The 21205-nt window shown below is 36.2% G+C and overlaps 1 protein-coding gene across 2 annotated transcripts; it reads left to right on the top strand.

Annotated features, from left to right (window-relative positions):
• Nucleotides 1–478: 478 nt before the first annotated feature.
• LOC150084822 (proteasome assembly chaperone 4-like) lies at nucleotides 479–19604 on the top strand. 2 transcript variants are annotated; one of them, XM_090375565.1, is made up of 2 exons: nucleotides 479–575; nucleotides 18975–19604. In XM_090375565.1, the coding sequence occupies exons 1-2, from the start codon at nucleotides 547–549 to the stop codon at nucleotides 19402–19404; spliced, it is 459 nt and encodes a 152-aa protein (XP_090231691.1). In that variant the 5' UTR covers nucleotides 479–546; the 3' UTR covers nucleotides 19405–19604. The 2 variants fall into 2 exon arrangements, with proteins under 2 accessions (XP_090231691.1, XP_090231692.1); XM_090375566.1 differs by lacking the exon at nucleotides 479–575 and adding an exon at nucleotides 1837–2030.
• Nucleotides 19605–21205: the final 1601 nt, after the last annotated feature.

Here is a 21205-nt window from a genome sequence, read left to right as displayed (position 1 = left end):
TCAGAAAATGGAATACCTACAGAAGTTGAAATTGATGAATCAGCATTTTTCAAAAGAAAATATATAATAACCCCAGGGACTCACATCTGGTGAGTATGGGCGTGGGATACCTAGGGTCCTGAGCTGGATATCATCATCGTTCTTCTCTTTCTTGGTGATTGCCTTCTACTTCTCTCTCTCTCAATAATTCAGAATTTTTTTTTTTTTTTTTTTCGTTTGGTGCAGCATAAGCCTCAGGCTTCCTTACACCGTATAACTAATAATAAAATAATAGAGGACGACTAACAGGTACACAGTGGGTTTTGGTGCATTCGAAAGAATTACCAAACGATGTTTTTTTTTAGTTCCGGTAGAAAATAGAGATAAAACAACTCTATTATCAGTTGTAAGAAAGAGAATATTGTCAGGTACAAGAATCATCAGTGATGGTGGCCTGCATATAAAGAAGATCTCTACCGAGACATTAATTATGCCCATGATGAGGTTATTCATCGCTATAATTTTGTTTCTCCAGATGATTCAATTACGACGAAGAAAAATAATCCAATGGCATTCCTTCGCGGTTTCAAAAAAAGGTGGGGCTAATTCATGAGAATTTTTTCCACATTTTTAGATTTGATTTAATAATTTAAAGCTATGAACCAACGGTCATATCGTTTGACCGCGAGTGTAACTACGTATTGAAATTGTTGTGGTTCCCCTCAGGAGATCCCTGGATAATATAAAACCGATTCTTTGCTTTATAAAAAAAAAAAATTATTAAATAAGATATCCCTACTATTATTGAAATGTTTTATGGATGTATATCAATAAAACATTTCAATTATGAAATATTTATATTGTTAAATAAATATTTCTTAATATAAATGTTACATTGCCAAAATATATAAAATGCTAAACATATTTTAAATTTTTACATTTAAACTCATTCCGCTGAAAAAAAAAAAAAAACGTTATCCGCTATTACATATTTTAATCCGCCAAACCTGAAGCTATTCCGTTAAATCTGGCGGGAAACCGCTAAATTGGCAACACTGATTATGGGCTTGGTACACCCAGGGTACTGAGTTGGATGTCATCATTCTTCTCTTTCTTGGTGATTCCCCTCTTTGTCTGTCCCTCTCTCAGGATAACTCAGAAATTTATTTTAGATCATATGGGCAACTTTTTTCGTCAGCGGGCCGAATGAAATTTTCGCATCACGATGCGGGCCGGAATAGATTGAACGATTTAATAAAAAAAATCAGAACCTAAAAAATGGTATATTACTTGAATTACCAAATTATTAATGTATTTTTAAAAAAAAAATATCTGAATGTCCAATTATCATTGAAAATGCGGCATTTGGCATCAATTTTTCTTTTTTTTTTTAATTGGCTCATTTTATGGGCTATAAATTATATTAAATTAAAAATTGTAATAATTAGAAAAGGCATAAAACATAAAATATCTCGCACCAATATTATTTTTTTCGATAAGAAGTCAAACCCAAAGGAACTTCGTTCGATCGATGCTACAATAATAATTAGGAAATAACTCTTTGACGCTGCGTAGAATCACTTGGTTACTGTTGTACTGGCCGCGATTCCCGATTGAACCGAATTAAGCCGAACGTTTACGGCGAGTGTAGTTAGGTATGGAGATTTTCTATATTTATGCATTTACCGAGGGGGCCGGATTCAACATCGTCGCGGGCCGGCTGTTGCCCACTCCTGTTTTAGATGGTGCAGCGTAAGCCTCAGGTTTCCTTGCACTAATTGGCTAGTAATAATAATAAATAATAATAATATATGTTAGTCTGTGCTTTAACTCACGTATGACATCACCCAACGTCAGATGGGAAGTAATGTTCGGAAAAATGAGTTTTTTCAGTTTTCCCAGAGTTCCGTTGACTCCATTTCTAGATTTGAAAAGATTCTAGTCGTACTGATTTAGTGGTACTTTGCTCATCACAAGTGTTATTTATTTATTATTTTTTTAAGGCATTTGATTTTAGTTGTTTGCCGGGATAGAAGGCAGTTGCCATCAAAGTAAGGATGTTTTACTTATTTGCTGTTAACTGGTTGATTTAGTAATAAGTTGTTTTTTGTGAAATTCTACACTTCATCATGGCTGTGACAATGAATTCACGAAATTTTGACCTCAACCGGCTGAAATAGGGAGGTTGTCATTTTAGAAATACGCGTATTTTCAGGGCCTCCCTTTATAAGCTGGTACACTTCCGGTTTATCGTTGGGAGTAGCAGGAATTGATATACCTAGCCCGCTCTATGGTTAGTGTTGGTCAGGGTGTTTATCTCCATACCACTGTTTTAATAGCGGAAAACGAGTTCCCTATTTTAAACTAGCGGTAAGGGTGGGGGGGGGAGGAAACAGACTATGACGGTGACCACTGTGGTACACGCGAAGACTACAGAAAAATAATAATAGAAAAATAATAACGTTCAAATTTTTGTATTACTAAATATCCTGTTAATTAAAAAGAATGGAGTGGGGTGGGAAGAACTTTATTTATTCGGCAGACTCTGCCAAAGTTTGGTAACATACAGATAATTTACGTAACCCCCTAATATACTGCCGCCCTTGTTTTTGACCATTTATAGGGTGGGAAGAGCTTCTAAGACGACACAAATATGTATACATACAGAAAAGAGTCCGAAGTACAGGTTAAAGATGATTGTTAGCCCATTTCAAAGCCCATGGCATCATCAACTAAGATTGCAAACAGTGCCAAACCACAAACTAAAGGTAAACCGCAGTAAAAAAACAGAATATATATATATATATATATATATATTTTTTTTTTTTTTTGACAGTGGTTTGGGATAAAAAAAAAAAAAAAAAAAACTGACTTGCTAGCAGGCACAAAATGGACCACAACTATAAAAAAAATAAAAAAAAGAGCTTTGTGTCTCTTTAGGGTCTCGGTGTAGTGACAGACCAGGTGGCATGGTATTTTCGCCTCAGTTTGCAACTTAATTATTTCTTCAAGTAAAATTTTACTTTGCAGTGCAGTTTAAAAATTCTTAGCTATATGCTCTGATGTGCTGTATTTAGTGACATGTATTCTAACAAAATTCTCCCACTATATCACCACAGCTTTTTGCTTATGATTGTATGTAGTGATGGAAGTGGTATTTAGAATTGGAGGTATTGCTTAAGCAACTAAATGTTTCCTATTTCTTATTGCCCTGTATTTTTCAAGTTAAGGTAAAGGTAACTGTGCAGTCAGATATGAAGTTCTCTGAGCATTGCAGTCAGGTTGCCAGGACAGCTCTTGGATTTGTGTCAATGATACAAGAATTTTGACAGCAGTAATAAGGAGGTGATTATGTCTTTGTATAACGCAATGGTTAAGCCACATCATGAGTATGGGGGGAGTCCCTGGTATAAGGTATGTTCATATCAGACGGCACCTGGGATTTCTCCCATCTCCGGTATCTGAGAATTCATTATCTGTATCCCCGCAGTTACGAAGATTTGAAATTTAAAGAATTAAAGAAAGCCCTTGAGAAAATTGACCAAGCACTTGAATATTTTTGTGAGAACGACCCTCTTCGTAATCGTGCAGCAAAAGTTAAGCGGAAAGTTAAAGACACAACTAAATGCTACGACACAATTTTATCTGAAAAAATACAACAAAAAAAAAAAAACCTAGCAAACTCTGGATTCATTCTTTATTTGTAAAACTGAAAAATAGTGCAAATTCAATAAACTTTACTTAACATTACATTGTTCAACATATTATAATAAAATATATCTGATAAAATTGTCTAATTTTTCAATTCCTTCAATCCATTTTTTACTATATATGAGTACAAACTAAGGTTTGTACTCATATTTTTGTACTCAATTTTGCATAAAGCATGAGACTATACATAAGATTCACTAGTGTGTTACTACATGTTAGATTCACTATGTACAAGTACATAATCTACATTACAGAAATTTGGTCCCCATTTTAAGTGGAATTTTCTAGAACAAGTTGAATATTTTTGTGAGAATGACCCTCTTCATAATCGTGCAGAAAAAGTTAAGCGGAAAGTTAAAGACACAACTAACACAACAGTTATCCTCGGATACCGAGAACCCCCTTTATTTCATACAGGGGCCTTCATACTGGAAAGCCTCATTTTAAGAAACTTGGATCTGTTGGAACTAGTGTGGAGAAAAGCAGCAAAATTAGTGAGGCAAAAAAAAGGGGTGCTCTTACCAAGAAAGGCTTCAGTTTTGCAAATTGCAGCATATGGAAACTAGACACCCGTGAGGAGATCTTATTGAGGTGTTTTAAGCCCTTGAATGGATTGCATAAGCTCAATACTGAAACTTGCCCAGCTACACATGTGTGGGGATGTGTAAATTCAAATTGTGAAGGAATATTTGCAGATATAGTGTGTGGATTATTTGCTTTCAGCCAGAAGATGGTTCATTGTAGGAACAAGCTCCCATCTAATATTAGTAGTGACAAATGATGCAATAAAGCATTTGGACCTGAACACAGCACGTGGATAAATTTGTACTTACAGTGACCATTTAGTTACAGTCATGCCATTCGTACACAAAGAAGTATTTACAGGAAGTTAAATTGCTAAATTAGTTACGGCTGAGTTTTTATTTCTGACTACTTTAGTTTTTCATATTTGGGTACCTTAAGGTTTAATAATGACCATAGCAGATATTAAATATTTAATCTACCATTACTGGTATGGCATCTGATATATAGATACCACTTTAAAAAAAATTTTTTTTTAAATTTATAAATGAAAGAAATACTTCCATGCCCCGTTGCCAACCGATGTTTTCTAAATGGTTATACAGTATTCTGTTTTCACATTGATATACTGTACTATGAATTACTAGACGTTAATTTTTTTACTTTGGAGTTTAACAGATTCCAGCCTACCAAAAGCATGTCTTTCATCTAAGCAATTCCCATATGGTGTTTGTGAGACACCAGGGACAGCTGTTATTCTTGACGTTGGGCATTTGGTTTTGCCAACTAAATGCAAACAGATGAGGCACCTCCGTAGCCAGGTGGGAAGGAGCAGCACTGCGTAGCACACGCTTCTTGATTAGACTGGGATTCGAGCCCGTCACCACCAAATACGGAAGATGCGGAAAGGTCAGGGAATGACCACCGCATATCCCGGAGCAACATGGCCTTAGTTGCTAATGCTCCTAAAAACCAAATTACAAACAAATAAACAGCAAACAGATGAGTAATATGATTTTTGCCACATAATGATGTGGCAAACATAATGGTGTGACATCTAGCATTAGCATTAATAGAGGCATTTGATGCAAGAAAGCAAGCTTATGCAGCATCAGCCAAAAAAAAAAAAAAAAACCCACTTCCTCTGTTCGTTCAAAATACCTGTCCAGCTGAGCCTTAAACTTATTTAGGCTATCAACCTCCACTACAAGGGATGGAAGTCTGTTCCACCAACCAACCACCCGCTGGCTAAAGTCAAATTTCCGCACGTCTATCCTACATCTGTGTTTCCTCAATTTGAATTTATGCCCTCAGGTGATTTTTCTGAGCTAGAGGAAGAATCCCATCAGCATTGAGCATGCTTAAACCATTCAAGGCTTTATACACCTCTATCAGATCACCTCGCTGGTGCCTAGTCTCCAGACACTGTAATTTGCAAAACTTAAGCCTTTCTTCGTAAGAGCACCCCTTTGTTCCATTCACTAATCTTGTTGCCCTTCTCTGTACTCGTTCCAGCAGCTCTACATCCTTCTTGAAATGAGGCCTCCAGACCTGTATACAGTACTCTAGGTGTGGCCTGACCATTGCCTTATACAATGGAATAATCACCTCCTTATCCCTGCTGGAAAAATTCCTGTATATCATTGGCAATACTCCATGAGCTACTCTTGCAGCCCTTCTGCACTGCTCAGAGAACTTCATATCTGCCTGCACACCCACTCCCAAGTCCCTTTCATTCTCTACCACTGTCAGTGTAGTACCACAGAGTTGACACGTTGCTCTGGGGTTGCTGTTTCCCATGTGTAGTACTTTACATTTGTCAATGTTAAACTTCATTTGCCACCTCTCAGCCCATCTGCTCAACCTTTCCAGATCCTGTTGCAGCAGAATAGTGTCAGTAGTGTCCTTGACAACCCTGCCAACCTTTGTATCGTCTGCAAACTTGGACATTAAGCTTGATATACCATCATCAATATCATTTATAAATACAGAAAACAATAATGGACCCAACACTGAGCCCTGAGGGACTCCACTAATAACATTAGTCCACGATGAGCATGTCCATTGATTACCACTCTCTGTCTTCTCCCCCTCAACCACCCCTTTATCCATAGCAGCAATTTGCCTCCAATGTCACACTGCTCCAATTTGTGTAGCAGTCTTCCATGTGCAACAGTATCAAAAGCCTTTCTAAGATCCAAGTATATAATATCAAAGTTATTCCCTGCATCCAGTTCTTTTGTGACTGCATCATAGTATCCAATCAAATTGGTCAGGCAAGACTTCCCTTAGCTGTGTCTGAGCTATAACTGAAGTCTTGTCTAAATGATCCTGCAGTGCTTCTTTAACCAGTGCCTCCATTAATTTTTCCTGGAACAGAAGTTAAGCTCACAGGTCTATAATTACTTGTGTCAGCCTTTGATCCTCCTTTGTGAATTGGGGTCACATTTGCACATTTCCAGTCTATGGGTACCTCCCCTGAGTCCAAGGAAGCTCTCATAATTATGGCTAAGGGTTTGCTTACTTCCTTTGCTGCCTCCTTTAATATAACTGGATAGATCCCATCCACCCCGGGTGCCTTTGTTGTGTTTATCTTCAACAGTTTCTCCTCCACTTTACTCCCAGTTATTTCAAGATTCTGTAGCTTACTGCTAGAGTTGAATACACCTCTGGCATTCCCCTTGCTGAATAACTCCTCATGTGTAAATGTCGATGCAAAATATTCATTTAGTTTGTTAGCTACCTGAGCAGGATCATCAACAGTTGACCCATCAATATCAAGTGGACCAATCTGATTCATCCCCTTCCTTCTAGAGTTTACATAAGTAAAGAACTCTTTGCTGTTTTTCTTTGCATCCCTTGCCAAGGATTTCTCGTAATCTGCCTTCGCCTGCCTAACCTCCTTTGTAACTTGGTTGCATATCAACTTGTATCTATCATAGGCTTCTGTGTCATGTGTTAATTTGTAAGTATCCCATGCATTTTTCTTCTCTGCCATATGCCTCATTAGTTCATCTGACATCCATTTTGGCCTAAACCTTGAACAATATTTCTTAGTTGGTATGTAAAGCCTAGTAGCTTCCAAGATAAGTTCTTTGAATGCTTCCCATTTTGAATTTGCTGTTGGTAACATCATCAGTTGGTCCCACTGTATAGAATTTAAATACTGTCTCAGTCCATCGTAGTCGCCTTTACGGAAGCAATAACCCTTCCCTTTACCCTTAATGGTAGTTACCTCTTTGAGTAAATCCCACTTCAGCACACTGTGATCACTGCCACCTAGTGGTTCATTTATCTGCAGATTCTTAATGCATGAAGAATCACTGCTGATAATCAAATCAAGAGTATTACTCCCTCTAGTTGCCTCCCGAACATGCTGATGTAGAAAACAATCATCCAATAAATCCACAAAAGCCCTGCTAGTGTGTGAGTAACCAGCCCCCAAATTCCAGTCAATATCCGGGAAATTAAAATCTCCCATTATAAGACTCTCTGATTTACTGTACAGTTTCTTATTATACTCCTCAGAGTCATTAGGCCTATAGCACACTCCTACTCTCAATTTTGATCTCCCAATGCTTATGTCACACCAAACTGACTCAACACTGCACTGTCCAGCGATGTTGACTGGCTTCACTTCCTTGGTTTTTATGTGTTTCTTAACTAATAGCATAACCCCTCCCCCCTTCCTATCCTGTCTATCCTTTCTGTAGACGTTGTACTCCCCAAATTGCAGTTCTGCATCCCTTATATCTGTGTGACACCACGTCTCTGATATCCCAACAATATCTGCCTTTGATGTTTTGAGCAATACCTCAAATTCATCAAATTTATTTACTAAACTCCTAGCATTGGTGTACATGCAAGTATACCTGCACCTGTTTCTATTCTTAGCTACCCTAACACAACCCATGTGTTTACTTGTACCGCAGTGGCTCCCAGCAGTCTCTGAAATACCATGCATCTTGTTTTTCAGGCTTCTGCTCATTCTAATAGAAGCAGTGCAAGAATCTCTTTCACCTCTGCCAGTGGCTACTGTCAATCTATTGGTCTTTGTCTCCCCCTAAGCTAGCAGTTTTCCGACCCACCTAACACTGCCTCGATAGCATCAGCTAATATTCTTGCACCCTTTCTATTTAAGTGTATCCCATCCCTGTAGAAGCAATCTCTCCTGTTAACAAGTACAGTCCAGGCTGAAAAAAATTCTACCCCTTGAGCCTTGCACCATCTTTCCAGGGCCGAATTGATCGACAAGGCTCTCATCATATACTCCCTCCTATCGTGTCTGGGCAGAATTGCAGACACTTTCAAATTCAACCCTAATTCTCGGCTTTTGTTCAACAGTGACCTTACTTGTTAAGTAATTCTGCCGGTCTCCTGTGTATCTTGTGTATTTTGTTCAATATTTTTAATTAAGCTTCACAAATCACAATTAAAAATTACTGTTATACTTCATTTTTAACCTTTTTACTGAACTGAATATTTCAGTTCAGTAAAAAAAAAAAAAAGTTAAAAATTATTTTTTTATAATTAAAATGAAATGTGGTAACTCACAGAGATCATGTTTTCGTTAAATTGGGGGCAAGAGTAATGGAAGGTTAAAGAAATAATGTTTGTTGATCTTATAACAAGAAACTAATACATGTCAAGGTAGATTTAATACATATATAATGCTGCTAAATTATAATCTAATAATGTGAAGTGATCCATGTTATGGTCCAGAATTTGATCCAGGCATATTGCAGCAATGAATAGAATATTTAATTGCAGCAGTGATAGACATACAATTAGTCACATCACGGCATGTGGTGGTGGTGCCAGGGGTTACAGATACAGTGGTGCAGATACAGTGAAGTATTCCTTTAATATACTGTTTTATTATATAATTCAGAGCATCCAGTCACCTTAGGCATGCACATTCATTTATTCTTTTTGTATGATTAAAAATAATTTTCTGCATTCTTTGGTAGGAAGAGTTTATTGGAAAATTTTTTATTATATTTTGATTTACGACGGGGTATCAAAAAAGTTCATACCCTTACCTAGAAATAATAGCCCTAGAAAGGTGAAACTTCACAGACTTTAATCCTTTTCTCTGTATTCTCCATATATAGTAACACATTTCTTCCATCTATGGATCAGTTGTTTAATGCCTGGATCATAGAAGTCTGCACTTTTTTTTGCGTGAAACCACGATTCCACTTCATTGATGGCTTCCTGAGATGAATCAAAGCAGCGTACATGCAATGGTTTCTTCATTTCTTGAAATAAGAAGTCTGACGGTGCTGGGTCAGGTGAATAGGGTGGGTGTGCAGTAGCACAAATCCAACAGTTAGCAAGAACATTGCAATTCACATTGCTTCTGCAAAGGTGTCAGTAATCCTGGAAATCATCATGTGGAGACCTTAGATATGTGTAGATGGTCATTTAAAATGCTGTGGACAGACCCATAACTAATTGCCACTGCATTTGCAATGAAATGAATTGTCACATGTATGTCATTCAGCATCAGCTGCTCAACCATTGCAACCATCTTACTGCCTGTGATATTGAATGCCTTCCTTCTCTTGGCCTGTCAAAGACACTTGTACGACTGCACAGGAACTCCTGTTTCCACTTTTTTACAGTGTCACAGGATGGACAATTCTGCCCATACACAGCTTTCATTTCTTCATCAATTTCCTGAGCTTTCTTGCTCTGCAAATGCAGGAACTTGATCACTGCCCGATACTCCACTTTATCAACCACAGTATCCTTCCTCAGATTCTGGGCTCTACCTCTGGTGTACGATCACCTACAGGAATTAAATTTCATGTATTAGTTATTGAATATGTAGACAACTTATGTGAAAAATGTCATCTTCCTACTGATGTTTTATCTAGGTCAGGCTACAAACGTTTTGATACCCCTTCGTTGTTGTTGTGTTTAGATTTTTCTGGTGCAAAGGTTACTTAGGCCATATTGCACCTATCATAGTATTTAATACTAGTTTTATTGGCTTCTATGGAAGCAGTTAGAAACGGTTATATAAACCTATTCATTTCAGAAAGAAGAACAGTGCTGCAAGGTTTGAATTTTCGCCTATGATATGGCTAAGTGATAATCTGTGTAAGTTTGAGAGAGAAGTGAATGAAATTAGACTGAAATTGTTATACAAGGTGCATTCCAGGAGTGTGTTTTACTGTGAGTGGCCTGTGGCAATGTGAACACTGGAGGGTCATTACCTGATAACAGGAATAGATGGGTCAAATAAGTGTGGCCTATTCGAGCTCTGGCCAGGACTACCTCTTGTCTGTTTCTGCAGAAATTGGAGGCCCATAATTGTGGTACAGATTTAATTTCAAGGAGTTTGTTATGTATATGCGTTTGTCAATGAAGTGTCCATCGTTCCTTACATATATTTCATATATGTATTTTGTAATCACTGAACGACGGGACCAGAAAATTCATTGGGGCTGCACTGGATGGATGCTTGGCAGCAGCATCTGCAATTTCGTTCCCTGGTATTCCAGTATGGGCTGGGATCCAGCAGAAGACAACCTTTTGTCGATGATCTCTGAGACGAATCAACTCTGATGAGCTGTAGTAATGGATGAGTAGGTGGGGAAATCTTTTGCATTGCTAACATGGCACTTTGCGAGTCTGTGTAGATTATGCTCTTTTGGATTGAGAGATGGAAAATGTTTTCCAAAGCAAGCTTTATGGCATATAATTCAGTGGTGTAACTACTGCATTCTGTCGGAAATGATACAGAAATGGTAGCGTCGTGGAATACCGTTGCTGCACCTGTTCCACTCTTGGACTTCGATCCATCAGTATATATTTTAGACAAGTAAGGATAACATTGCACATATACAATGTACAACTGTTGGATGTTGTTATCCGTTAAGGAGTGTTTTCCCCATTGGTGGAAATAATTGTCACAAGATGGCATGATGACAGACTATGGAGGAACGTGATCTGTAGGTTCTTGGTGGACTTTATTGTGTTGTATATTCCAGTTTTCTGCTAGTTCCATTAACCTAATACCTGCAGGCCTAGTTGCTTGTGATTTGTTTCTATAAAAGGTCAAGATTTCGGATCATTAAATACCCCTTCGTATCTGTCGTCATAATTTTGGCTGAAACTAATAAGAATAGCATAACTCAGTTGGGTCTTACTGCTTTTAATGACTGTTGCATGATCTAATGATCAAAATGGAAAATTTTATAAAACTGAACACCCATTAATAAAATTCTTTATTTTTTATGATCAATAGCTACATGAAATTACCAGTGCACATGATGAACTAGAACAGCATGTCAGTGCATTCCATTCCAGTCCGGCACCTCCGTAGCCAGGTGGGAAGGATCAGCAGTGCGTAGCACACGCTTCTTGATTAGACCGGGGTTCGAGCCCGTCACCACCAAATACAGAGGATGCGGAAAGGTCAGGGAATGACCACTGCATATTCCCGGAGCAATATGGCCTTAGTTGTTAATGCTCCTAAAAACCAAATAACAAACTAACAAACAATCCATTCCAGTCCATTCAGAGTGCATATATTCAAATTGACTCTAGCAATGTATTGTAGTGCTACAGGTAATTCTTATTTGCCTGTTAGATGCAAAGAGAGCAAGGAAATGAAATGAGACAAATATTTGACACTGATGAACATTGAGTGCCTGAGGAAAATATTTGATGCCCTGAAAGTAATTATTTCAAGTATTCTGGAGTCTAGGTGAATATAGATCAGGAGTACATCAGAGGCAAAAGTTAATGAAATTGTAGAATAAACATCATGGTTTTCTTGGATTCATTGGATTGGAGAATTGCCAGTGTACCACTAATCCATGAAGGCTGTTCTGAGAGCAAAATGAGTAACCTCAATACTGATGTCTGTCTATATCATTGAAATATTGGAAAATCATTGAGGCTATAATTAGGAATGCAATACAGGAGCATCTAGATAGAAATAGTATTCTGAAGGAAATACAGCACGGTTTTGTAAGGGGAAAATCTTGAACTTTAGCAAAGATTTGACTCTGTTCCAAATGAAAGGTTATGGTATAGGCTGGCAATGGCTGTAAAGCAGGGTTGTGATTAATTGTAACTCTTCGGAATGGGCTGGTTTTAGAAGTAGGGGATTACCCAGGGATTCATGCTGGAACAGCTGGTGTTACTTTTCTTAAGTGACATTGACGTGGAATACAGGATGTGATGTCAACATTTGCAGTTGATATCAAGCTTGGGAGAGTCATTAATGGCCAGTGCTATGCAGACAGGTATCAGGGATGGTCAGAAAAGTGGCAACTATGCTTTAATGATGCAAAATGCAAGATTTTAACTCTTGATATATGGCAATCCCAGAATAATTATACACTAAGGTGAGTTGATTAAAGGAAATAGAGAATTTGAGAAAGATTTGAGGGTTATGATATAGGCAGACATGAAGTTCTCTGCACAATTTAGACAGGCAGCAAGAAGAGCACATTGTGTTCTATCTATGATTTATTGAACATTTTCTTGAAGAAATGTTCCACTCTATAAGATTTACTTATTTCCTACAGGCTTTATTGTGAACTTGTACTTGGAATACTGTATGCAGATATGGAGACTGTAAAAATAAAAAGACGAACTCCTGAAGAAGGTCCAAAGATGTATATCCTGCTTGGTGAGATTTGCAAAAGGAGGCTGTATAAGGAAAGGATGAATATGTGGACTAGGGACCTCAAAACTTAGAGGGAATCTGGTTGAAGTCTGATAGATAGTCTCTGAGAGAAGATAGTAAAATGAATGAGGGTGAAGTTTTTGTGGTTATAAATGATACTAGAACTAGCAGCCACAAATTCAAATTACAGGGGAAGAGTTTTAGGCTGGATTGTTGGAAGTTCTCTCTTAGCTAGCATGGAATTAATTGCCGAAATAAGTTACCTCCTTGGGTAGTTAAGGCTAACAAATTGGGAAATCCAAAGTTCAGCTGGCTTAGCATCTCTGTGAAGAGATGATGCACACACACGCACACACATCTCAGAATTTTTATAAACTTGTGATTCTAACCAGTTATGGAACTATGGTTATTTTAATTTTAACAAATTAGGTAATTTATGCAGTTTTTTACATTTTAGGCATTATTTATTTATTTATTTATTTTTAAATTGATTGCATTTTTACTTTTGGTAAAAATTTAATCAATTATTAACTAACCTATAGTATATAAATGTAATTCTTTTCACTTCACTGCATATACTGCAACATAATATTCACACAACTTTTTGTAATAATACTTTACTTATTTCCTCCTGGATTTTAATAAAAACTGAAGTGCCACATGTCTTTTGTAGACCTTTGATTTCATAAAATAAATAGCAACATGTACCTCAGATAGTGATATGCAGTCAATATTTTGTAATGTGCCTAGATTATAATAAAAATTGAAATACAACATGTATTTCAATTTTCTTCTGTGATTAGTAAAATAAACAAATACAACATATGGTATAGTTCATTATTTATACATTTAGTAAATTGATAATGATAAAAGAGCTCTACAAAAAGAAACAACTTGCATGTGCGCATCCACCATATGGCCCAGTATAGCAGATACATAGAATTGATTTCTCCAGTAAACACATGGCAGCAAACATATTGATTGCTTCATCTACAATATACGGTATGTGGATAAGCTATGTGGTAATATATGAATAAAGAAATAATAACTGCTGGAATTTCTGTTTGTCTGATTTTAATGAAATCAAGGATGTCTCATTAGATCCTTCTAAAAGAGCAAATATAAAATTTCATGAAAATCCATCCGCTGGGTGTTGCATTGTTACATGTCAAGGGACATTAACATGGTAAAGACAGTAGGCACGGTACACATGTGAGTGCACCTAAAAATGGTTATGGAGTTTTGAATGGTAAAAAAATAATAAAATAAATTAGAACAAGCAGATGCATGCATAGGAAAATGTTTATTCACACTAGTGTGTGTTTGTGTGGTTATAATTTATTGAATCTTTTTATGATTATGGTGACTGTTTAGTATTTATGATTATACGAAATTTTTAGAAATCTTCAAGTACCGTGTTAATAGACTAGAAAAGAATAGCGAAAGCTTGAAAAGCGGTACTCACCTTGAAATTAATCTGCGATGGTTTACTTAGGTAGCGTGGTTAGTGTTTACGTTGAATTGTTAAATTGAAAAATTAAAAGGGAGGGAAGTAAGTAAAAGTTGACTGAGTTAAATGGGCGCAAGGAAACAGAAGTGTACACATCCAATCCTTGGTTGTCATCGAAATAAAAAAAGAAGAATAATTAAAAACTATGTAAGTGAATCCGGTGAAGCCAATAGTCTTTACGAGGACTTTTGTTAGTTAAAGAACGTCTTCAGTTGGCAATGTGTGGGGAGAGAACGCATATGGTATTTTAAGAATAAAAAATTATACTCTCGTGATGCCTTTTTTGACATGTGGGAACTTTAATCTCGAGAGGTTCCAAATTGGGGAAAGATTGAAGGGGAGTTTTGAATTTAGAATTTCGAGGTTAGAGTGGTGCTTGTACCATTCAATAACTAGAGCTTCATATTGAAGTATTCTGTAGCTGGATTTTAGTTTAATGATGGAAATGGCAGAATCGATGAGCGGGTTGTGGTTGTGAGTCTGGGCATGAGTTGTAAGTTCTGTGACAGATTGGTTAGATGTGAGACTATGGAAATGGTAGTATGCACGGGTGTTGGATGTTTTTGATGAGCCAAATTTGGTAGTGGTACTTCCGATATAACATGTGTTGCAGTTTGGTTGACAATTAATGAGGTATATAATATTATTAAGGTCGTTTGTAGAATATTTAATAGAATAAGTAAACCATCGCAGATTAATTTCAAGGTGAGTACCGCTTTTCAAGCTTTCGCTATTCTTTTCTAGTCTATTAACATGGTACTTGAAGATTTCTAAAAATTTCGTATTGTCAAATTTAATAAGATATTTTTAACGGTAATAATCGACACCTTATCTGCACTGCTCCTCCAATTTTAATTTTAATTTTTTCACATTCCTTATTCTCCCTGATGCCTTTAGACATGTCTAATAATCATAAAAAACTCAACTAACCAGCACACTCATCAAATATTTTTCCAATAAGCTACACATTGCCTTTTTACAAAAATGTCTCCACCACAATATTATCCCCAAATTTGCCCGCCTTTTTCCTAAAAATAATTGCAAAAAATATCCACATATCGTACACCGCACATCTATTATGATCATCCGTGAAGAAATCAGGAAGAGATATAATAAAAAATATAGCCTTTTAAATAGCATACACCAACTCAGACTTTACCTTAAAAAAGAAATGACCCCTCATGACTGGATTGAGTTCACCAACAAAAACAATATACGTATTAATGCTACCAACCAAGAAATAATACAAAGACATAATAAAAAATGGAATTCCCCCACGACTCGTTCCCCCGCAAAAATCACCACCGTTAACCTCTCTTCCAGATCTTTTACACCCGTTGAACTTTCTGGCCTGGAATATGGCTTTAATTTTTCCATCAAAAATCAACATTACCCTATAAAAGACTGCATTGTTGAACTCCAGTCCAAACTCGAACATCATCCCGATAAATGGCGTCTAATGCACCAAACAAATAGTATTATTAATACCAAACTATCTTCCTGCTCTAATATAAAAAAATAACAGCTTATGGATTTACACAAACTCAGTAAAACTTCCAACGTTATTATTCAAAAAGCCGATAAAGGTGACACGATTGTTATAATAGATAAAGACACCTACACAGAAAAATTAGAATCCATCTTAGCAGACCCAAACACATATATAAATGTAAATAACCATAACAATCGTAAGACTCAAAAATAAACTCGACATAATTCTCAGGAAACTCAGACAAAATAAGGAAATCAACCTTTCCATACTACAGCAAACTGGAATCCGCAATAACATCCTCCCCCACGTTTGGCATTATCAAGTTACACAAAGCAGACCACCCTTTAAGACCAATTGTATCATATAGCAATTCAGCTTTCGCTAATTTATCCTCCTTCCTGGTCAAAATTATAACCCCCCCTTACTAAATTTTCCACATTCAAGATCAATAACACCAATCAAGCTTTTCAAAAAATTAATAACATCACAATATCCGATACAAACATCCTAGCTTCCTATGACGTTACTTCTCTTTACACAAATGTCCATATTCCATTTACTTTACAAGCCTTACGCAAGTTCTTAGAAACAGACGATACCTTAACAAAACGTACCCCCCTTTCTATAGACCATATCCTTGAACTCACCACCCTTCTATTAGAAGCAAGATTTTTTAGATTCAACGAAAAATCTTCCAACAAATATATGGCTTACCAGTGGGACTGGGGATTTCGGCCCCATTGTCCGAAATCTACCTAGCCGCCATTGAAAGCCAAATCCTACACCCCTTTCCCCCTGAACTAAAATTATACATGCGCTATGCCGATGACATTCTTGTAGTAGGCAACAGATCCATTATTAATAACCTCTTCGTAAAACTTAACTCTGTACATGATAGACTTAAATTCACCCTTGAAATTGGACAGAACAATCAGATAAATTTCCTTAATCTCACCATCTATATAACAGGCACAAAATTAAATACGAAAATTTTCAGGAAAAATACAAACACCGGTAAATACTTACATTTTGCTTCTCATCACCCTCTAAACACTAAAAAGGCAGTTTTATATAACCAAATTCACAATGCACTAAAGTACAGTTCCTCACCCACCGACCTTCACAATGAAATACAGTATATTACCGACAAATTTATATCCAGAGGTTACCCCCACCAACTCATTTTAAATACAATCCATAACGCTAAAAATAAAATTAAATCTAACATCCGAACCAAAGACAAAAATAAAACTAACATCCGCATAGTCCTCCCTTACCACAATGAACTAGCAGGACAGTTCCGACACCTATTTAACAACACTGATATCTCCCTTGTTTTTTCCACCTACAACAAATTAGGATCCTTCTTCAGCACCTATAAGGACACATACAAATATTCTACAAACGACCTTAATAATATTATATACCTCATTAATTGTCAACCAACCTCTCGAGATTAAAGTTCCCACATGTCAAAAAAGGCATCACGAGAGTATAATTTTTTATTCTTAAAATACCATACGCGTTCTCTCCCCACACATTGCCAACTGAAGACGTTCTTTAACTAACGAAAGTCCTCGTAAAGACTATTGGCTTCACCGGATTCACTTACATAGTTTTTAATTATTCTTCTTTTTTTATTTCGATGACAACCAAGGATTGGATGTGTACACTTCTGTTTCCTTGCGCCCATTTAACTCAGTCAACTTTTACTTACTTCCCTCCCTTTTAATTTTTCAATTTAACAATTCAACGTAAACACTAACCACGCTACCTAAGTAAACCATCGCAGATTAATTTCAAGGTGAGTACCGCTTTTCAAGCTTTCGCTATTCTTTTCTATTTATGATTAATAAATAAAGTCAGTCTAGTGAACATCAGTGCCAGAATGAATCAAAACCAAGTGAATTTATTTTATTTTATTTATTTTTCACTAGTTTCTACCAGACCAGCTCATCACAGATTAATATAATCAACATCAATACATACGTTAAAGATGACTAAAATTACAGTATAATTTAGGGCTAAAGCCTCAGGTTATGTAAAGAGTTTAACTAATGTACAGGTTAGTGCAATTGCATCATTTCAGAACTTAGCCAACTACTTAAGTAGTTATAAATTGGCATTATTAAGTATATCTCATATTGTGGATATAAGATATCATTGCAACACCAGGGTACCTGCCCACCCACTGATTCGGAGCCAATAAGCTCCGAAACAATGTCGCATGGGTGATGGTATCCGCTGAGAATAAGTAATAATAGTCTTCTATGGTGAAGCGTTACTTATTCGAGGTAGTGCAATATCGTGGATACTCATGAAGGTATTCGCAATATGAGATATACTTAATGATGCCGATTTATAACTACTTAAGTAGTTGGCTATGTACTGAAATGATACAGTCGCACTAACTTGTACATTAGATGGCTCAAATATAAATTTAAAAAAATTCCTTTTATATACTATACTATACAGCCAAAAGAGTTTACTGTGCCTCTGTATTTTTTTTTTTTTTATTGCAGTAGATAAACCAGCACAAACAGTTAACAATGGGCAATACATTTTTTGTGGGATATTTCTCCAGGACTAAAATGAGTTCCAATACTTAAAACATGGGACTAACATTTAAAATGCTGATGAATCATTCCTACAGATGAAAATCCTGGACATGCCCAGGAAAATCCAAACAGTAATTCTAAACAGACCACAACTTCCATAAAATGCAGATACGGCAAAGGACAGTAGGATTCTTCCACAGCCCTGCTAAGATAAAAAAAAAAAAACTGGTACTTTCCTGTTTTTCCTAGATCTTTGTTTCAGTTTGGTGTCATACAGTTAGACAACACTTTTGATATGGTTAGTTAATGAAACCCTGATAATGGTTCAGTTCCTTCATCAGTAAATCACTGATATCTTATTTGTCTTTTGTATTAAACAAATCAAAAGCCTCTTAAAATTTGTGATTTACAATAAAAGAGAATAAAAGGTTTTGAGATTGCTGTTTAATAGAAGGGACTTATAAAGTTGAGTGTATTCATAAAAGACATTTTTACTGTATTTCATTTTATTTAACATGAGGTTTTGCAGTTTAATATTTTTTTTTTTTCCAGAACTATGGACCACCACTGGCAAAATTTTAATGTGAATTCTTTACCTCATAAAAAACTGCATAATGATATACAAATGGAACCATCAAGCTTTCTCCATTATTCTTTCAGTGACAAGATTTTTGAAAGAAACATATATTTCTTAGTTATAAAAATGAAAGATAGTTTCTTTTTGTGGACTGGTGAAAGTAGCACCTTGTCAAACTTTGCTGTTGCTATCACAAATCTTTCTTTACAGAAGTCACCTGTCTCATCTCTTATTATGGGTGAGAAAACAGATATTACTGGTATTGCTATGGCAGGGAAACTCAGCCAAAGAACAGGAAAACAGGTGTTTATTAGCTATAACTTGCATGTAGCAGACTCTGACTTTCTAAATTTAGTATATGAAAGAATAATAAAAGAAATTAAGGCATATCCTGAAAAATTTTAGCATATCTTGAAATTTGAGCAGAATTAACTGAAGTGGTTAATTTATGTACCAAGCAATCAAGGTTTTTCTGTTAACATTAATTCTGTATAAGATGTATGTGTTTAATTTGCTTTACAGACTTGTACTCTAATACCACAAAGGTGAGCATAGTTGGATTTAGTAATATGTAAGGTTATTACTTAGTAAATTTTTATATTTCAGTCAATGATTTTGAGATTTGAATACTATTTTCTTCATAAGGCTAACTAGAGTAGTTCATCATTTCATTTGGATTTAACTTAGTAGTATTAACATCTATAATGGTTTACTTACTAAGATGGAACATTGCCATATTTAATTTACTTTTAATTTTTAGCATTTTTTAAAAATATTGTTATAGAGAAGAAAACTTGTTGTTGATCATAATGGTATAGGTTTTGAAAGTTAAACCTAAGGGTGAAAACAGTGGCAGTTATTGGTAGTGTACTTGCATAACCCTCTTCCTCATAAATTCACAATTCATGATGGTAGACAGCCATTTCTTTTATGAAACAGATCTGAGACAGATTTGTTCAGCAGGCCTGGACAAATATGTTTCATTTAGGTGGTACCCCTCAAAACAAAGAGTGGCACTTAGATATGAAACAGATCCAAAACAAATCGAATTATATTACAACATAAACCACTTAGTTTTATGTGATCAGATTCATTAAACCCAATAAGAAATTTTCACTTAATCTGTCATGGCTGACTTTTTTTGATAAGTTTGACTAAAATATTACTGTCAGCATCTGTAAGGTTCATGCTGAACTTAATTGCTTGGATATTATAATAATCGACAGGAATGACTTTCTACATAAACAGAAAGCTCCTTCAACATGACTCATAAGTACTTATTAGTAATAGTTAGCATTAGTAGAGGCATATGATGTAAGAAAGTAAGCTTATACAGCATCAATCAAAAAAAAAAAAAAAAAATTCCAATTTCACCCTTCCATTTGCTCTAAAAGTTTTTACAGTTCTTCCTCGAATTTATTTAAGCTTTCAACTTCCACAACAACAGATGGAAGTTTGTTACAGCAATAAACTACCTGCTAGCTAAAGGCAAATTCTGCACATTTATTTTACAACTGTCTTTCCTCAATTTGAATTTATGCCCCCTCAGGTTCATAATCTGAGCAAGAGGAAGAATCGCTTCAGCATTGAGCCTCCTCAAACCATTCAAGGTCTTAAACACGTCACCTCGCAGTTGTCTAACCTCCAGACGCTGTGATTTGACCCCTTTGTTCCCTTCATCAATCTTGTAGTCCTTCTCTGTACTCATTCTAGCAATTCTAAAATGAGGCATCCAGACCTGTATGCAGTACTCAAGGCTTGGCCTGACCATTGCCTTATACAAAGGGATAATCACCTCCTTTTCTCTACTATCCAGATTCCTGTATATCATTGGCAAGGCTGCCATGACTTTCTCTGGCAGCCTGTCTGCAATGCTCAGAAAACTGTATCTGACTACACAATTACCTCCAGGTCTTTTTCATTTTCTACCACCCTGAGTAATACCACACAGTTGGTACATTTCTCTGGAGTTACTGCTACCCATATGCAGTACCTTGCATTTACCAATGTTAAACTTGAGTTGTCACTTCTCAGCCCATCTGCCCAACTTTTCTAGATCCTGTTGCAGTAGCATGCTATCATTACTGTCATTAACAACCCTGCCAACCTTTGTATCATATGCAAATTTGGACATTGAGCCTGATATACCTTCATCCATATCATTGATAAAGATACAAAATAACAATGGGCCTAACACTAAACCCTG

Source organism: Mastigoproctus giganteus, chromosome 6 (assembly GCF_048544385.1).
Source record: "Mastigoproctus giganteus isolate SK-2022 chromosome 6, ASM4854438v1, whole genome shotgun sequence".
NCBI classification, from domain to species: domain Eukaryota; kingdom Metazoa; phylum Arthropoda; class Arachnida; order Uropygi; family Thelyphonidae; genus Mastigoproctus; species Mastigoproctus giganteus.
Note: the sequence above shows the minus strand (reverse complement) of the source record. Positions and strands in the feature narration are given on the sequence as shown.

Bases quoted from the DNA above. Each gene is read 5' to 3' on its own strand.
- LOC150084822 (XM_090375565.1), top strand. From the start codon at position 547: ATGGCATTCCTTCGCGGTTTCAAAAAAAG. The intron at 576-18,974 runs GTGGGGCTAATT...TTTTTTTTCCAG, and splicing joins CTTCGCGGTTTCAAAAAAAG to AACTATGGACCACCACTGGC.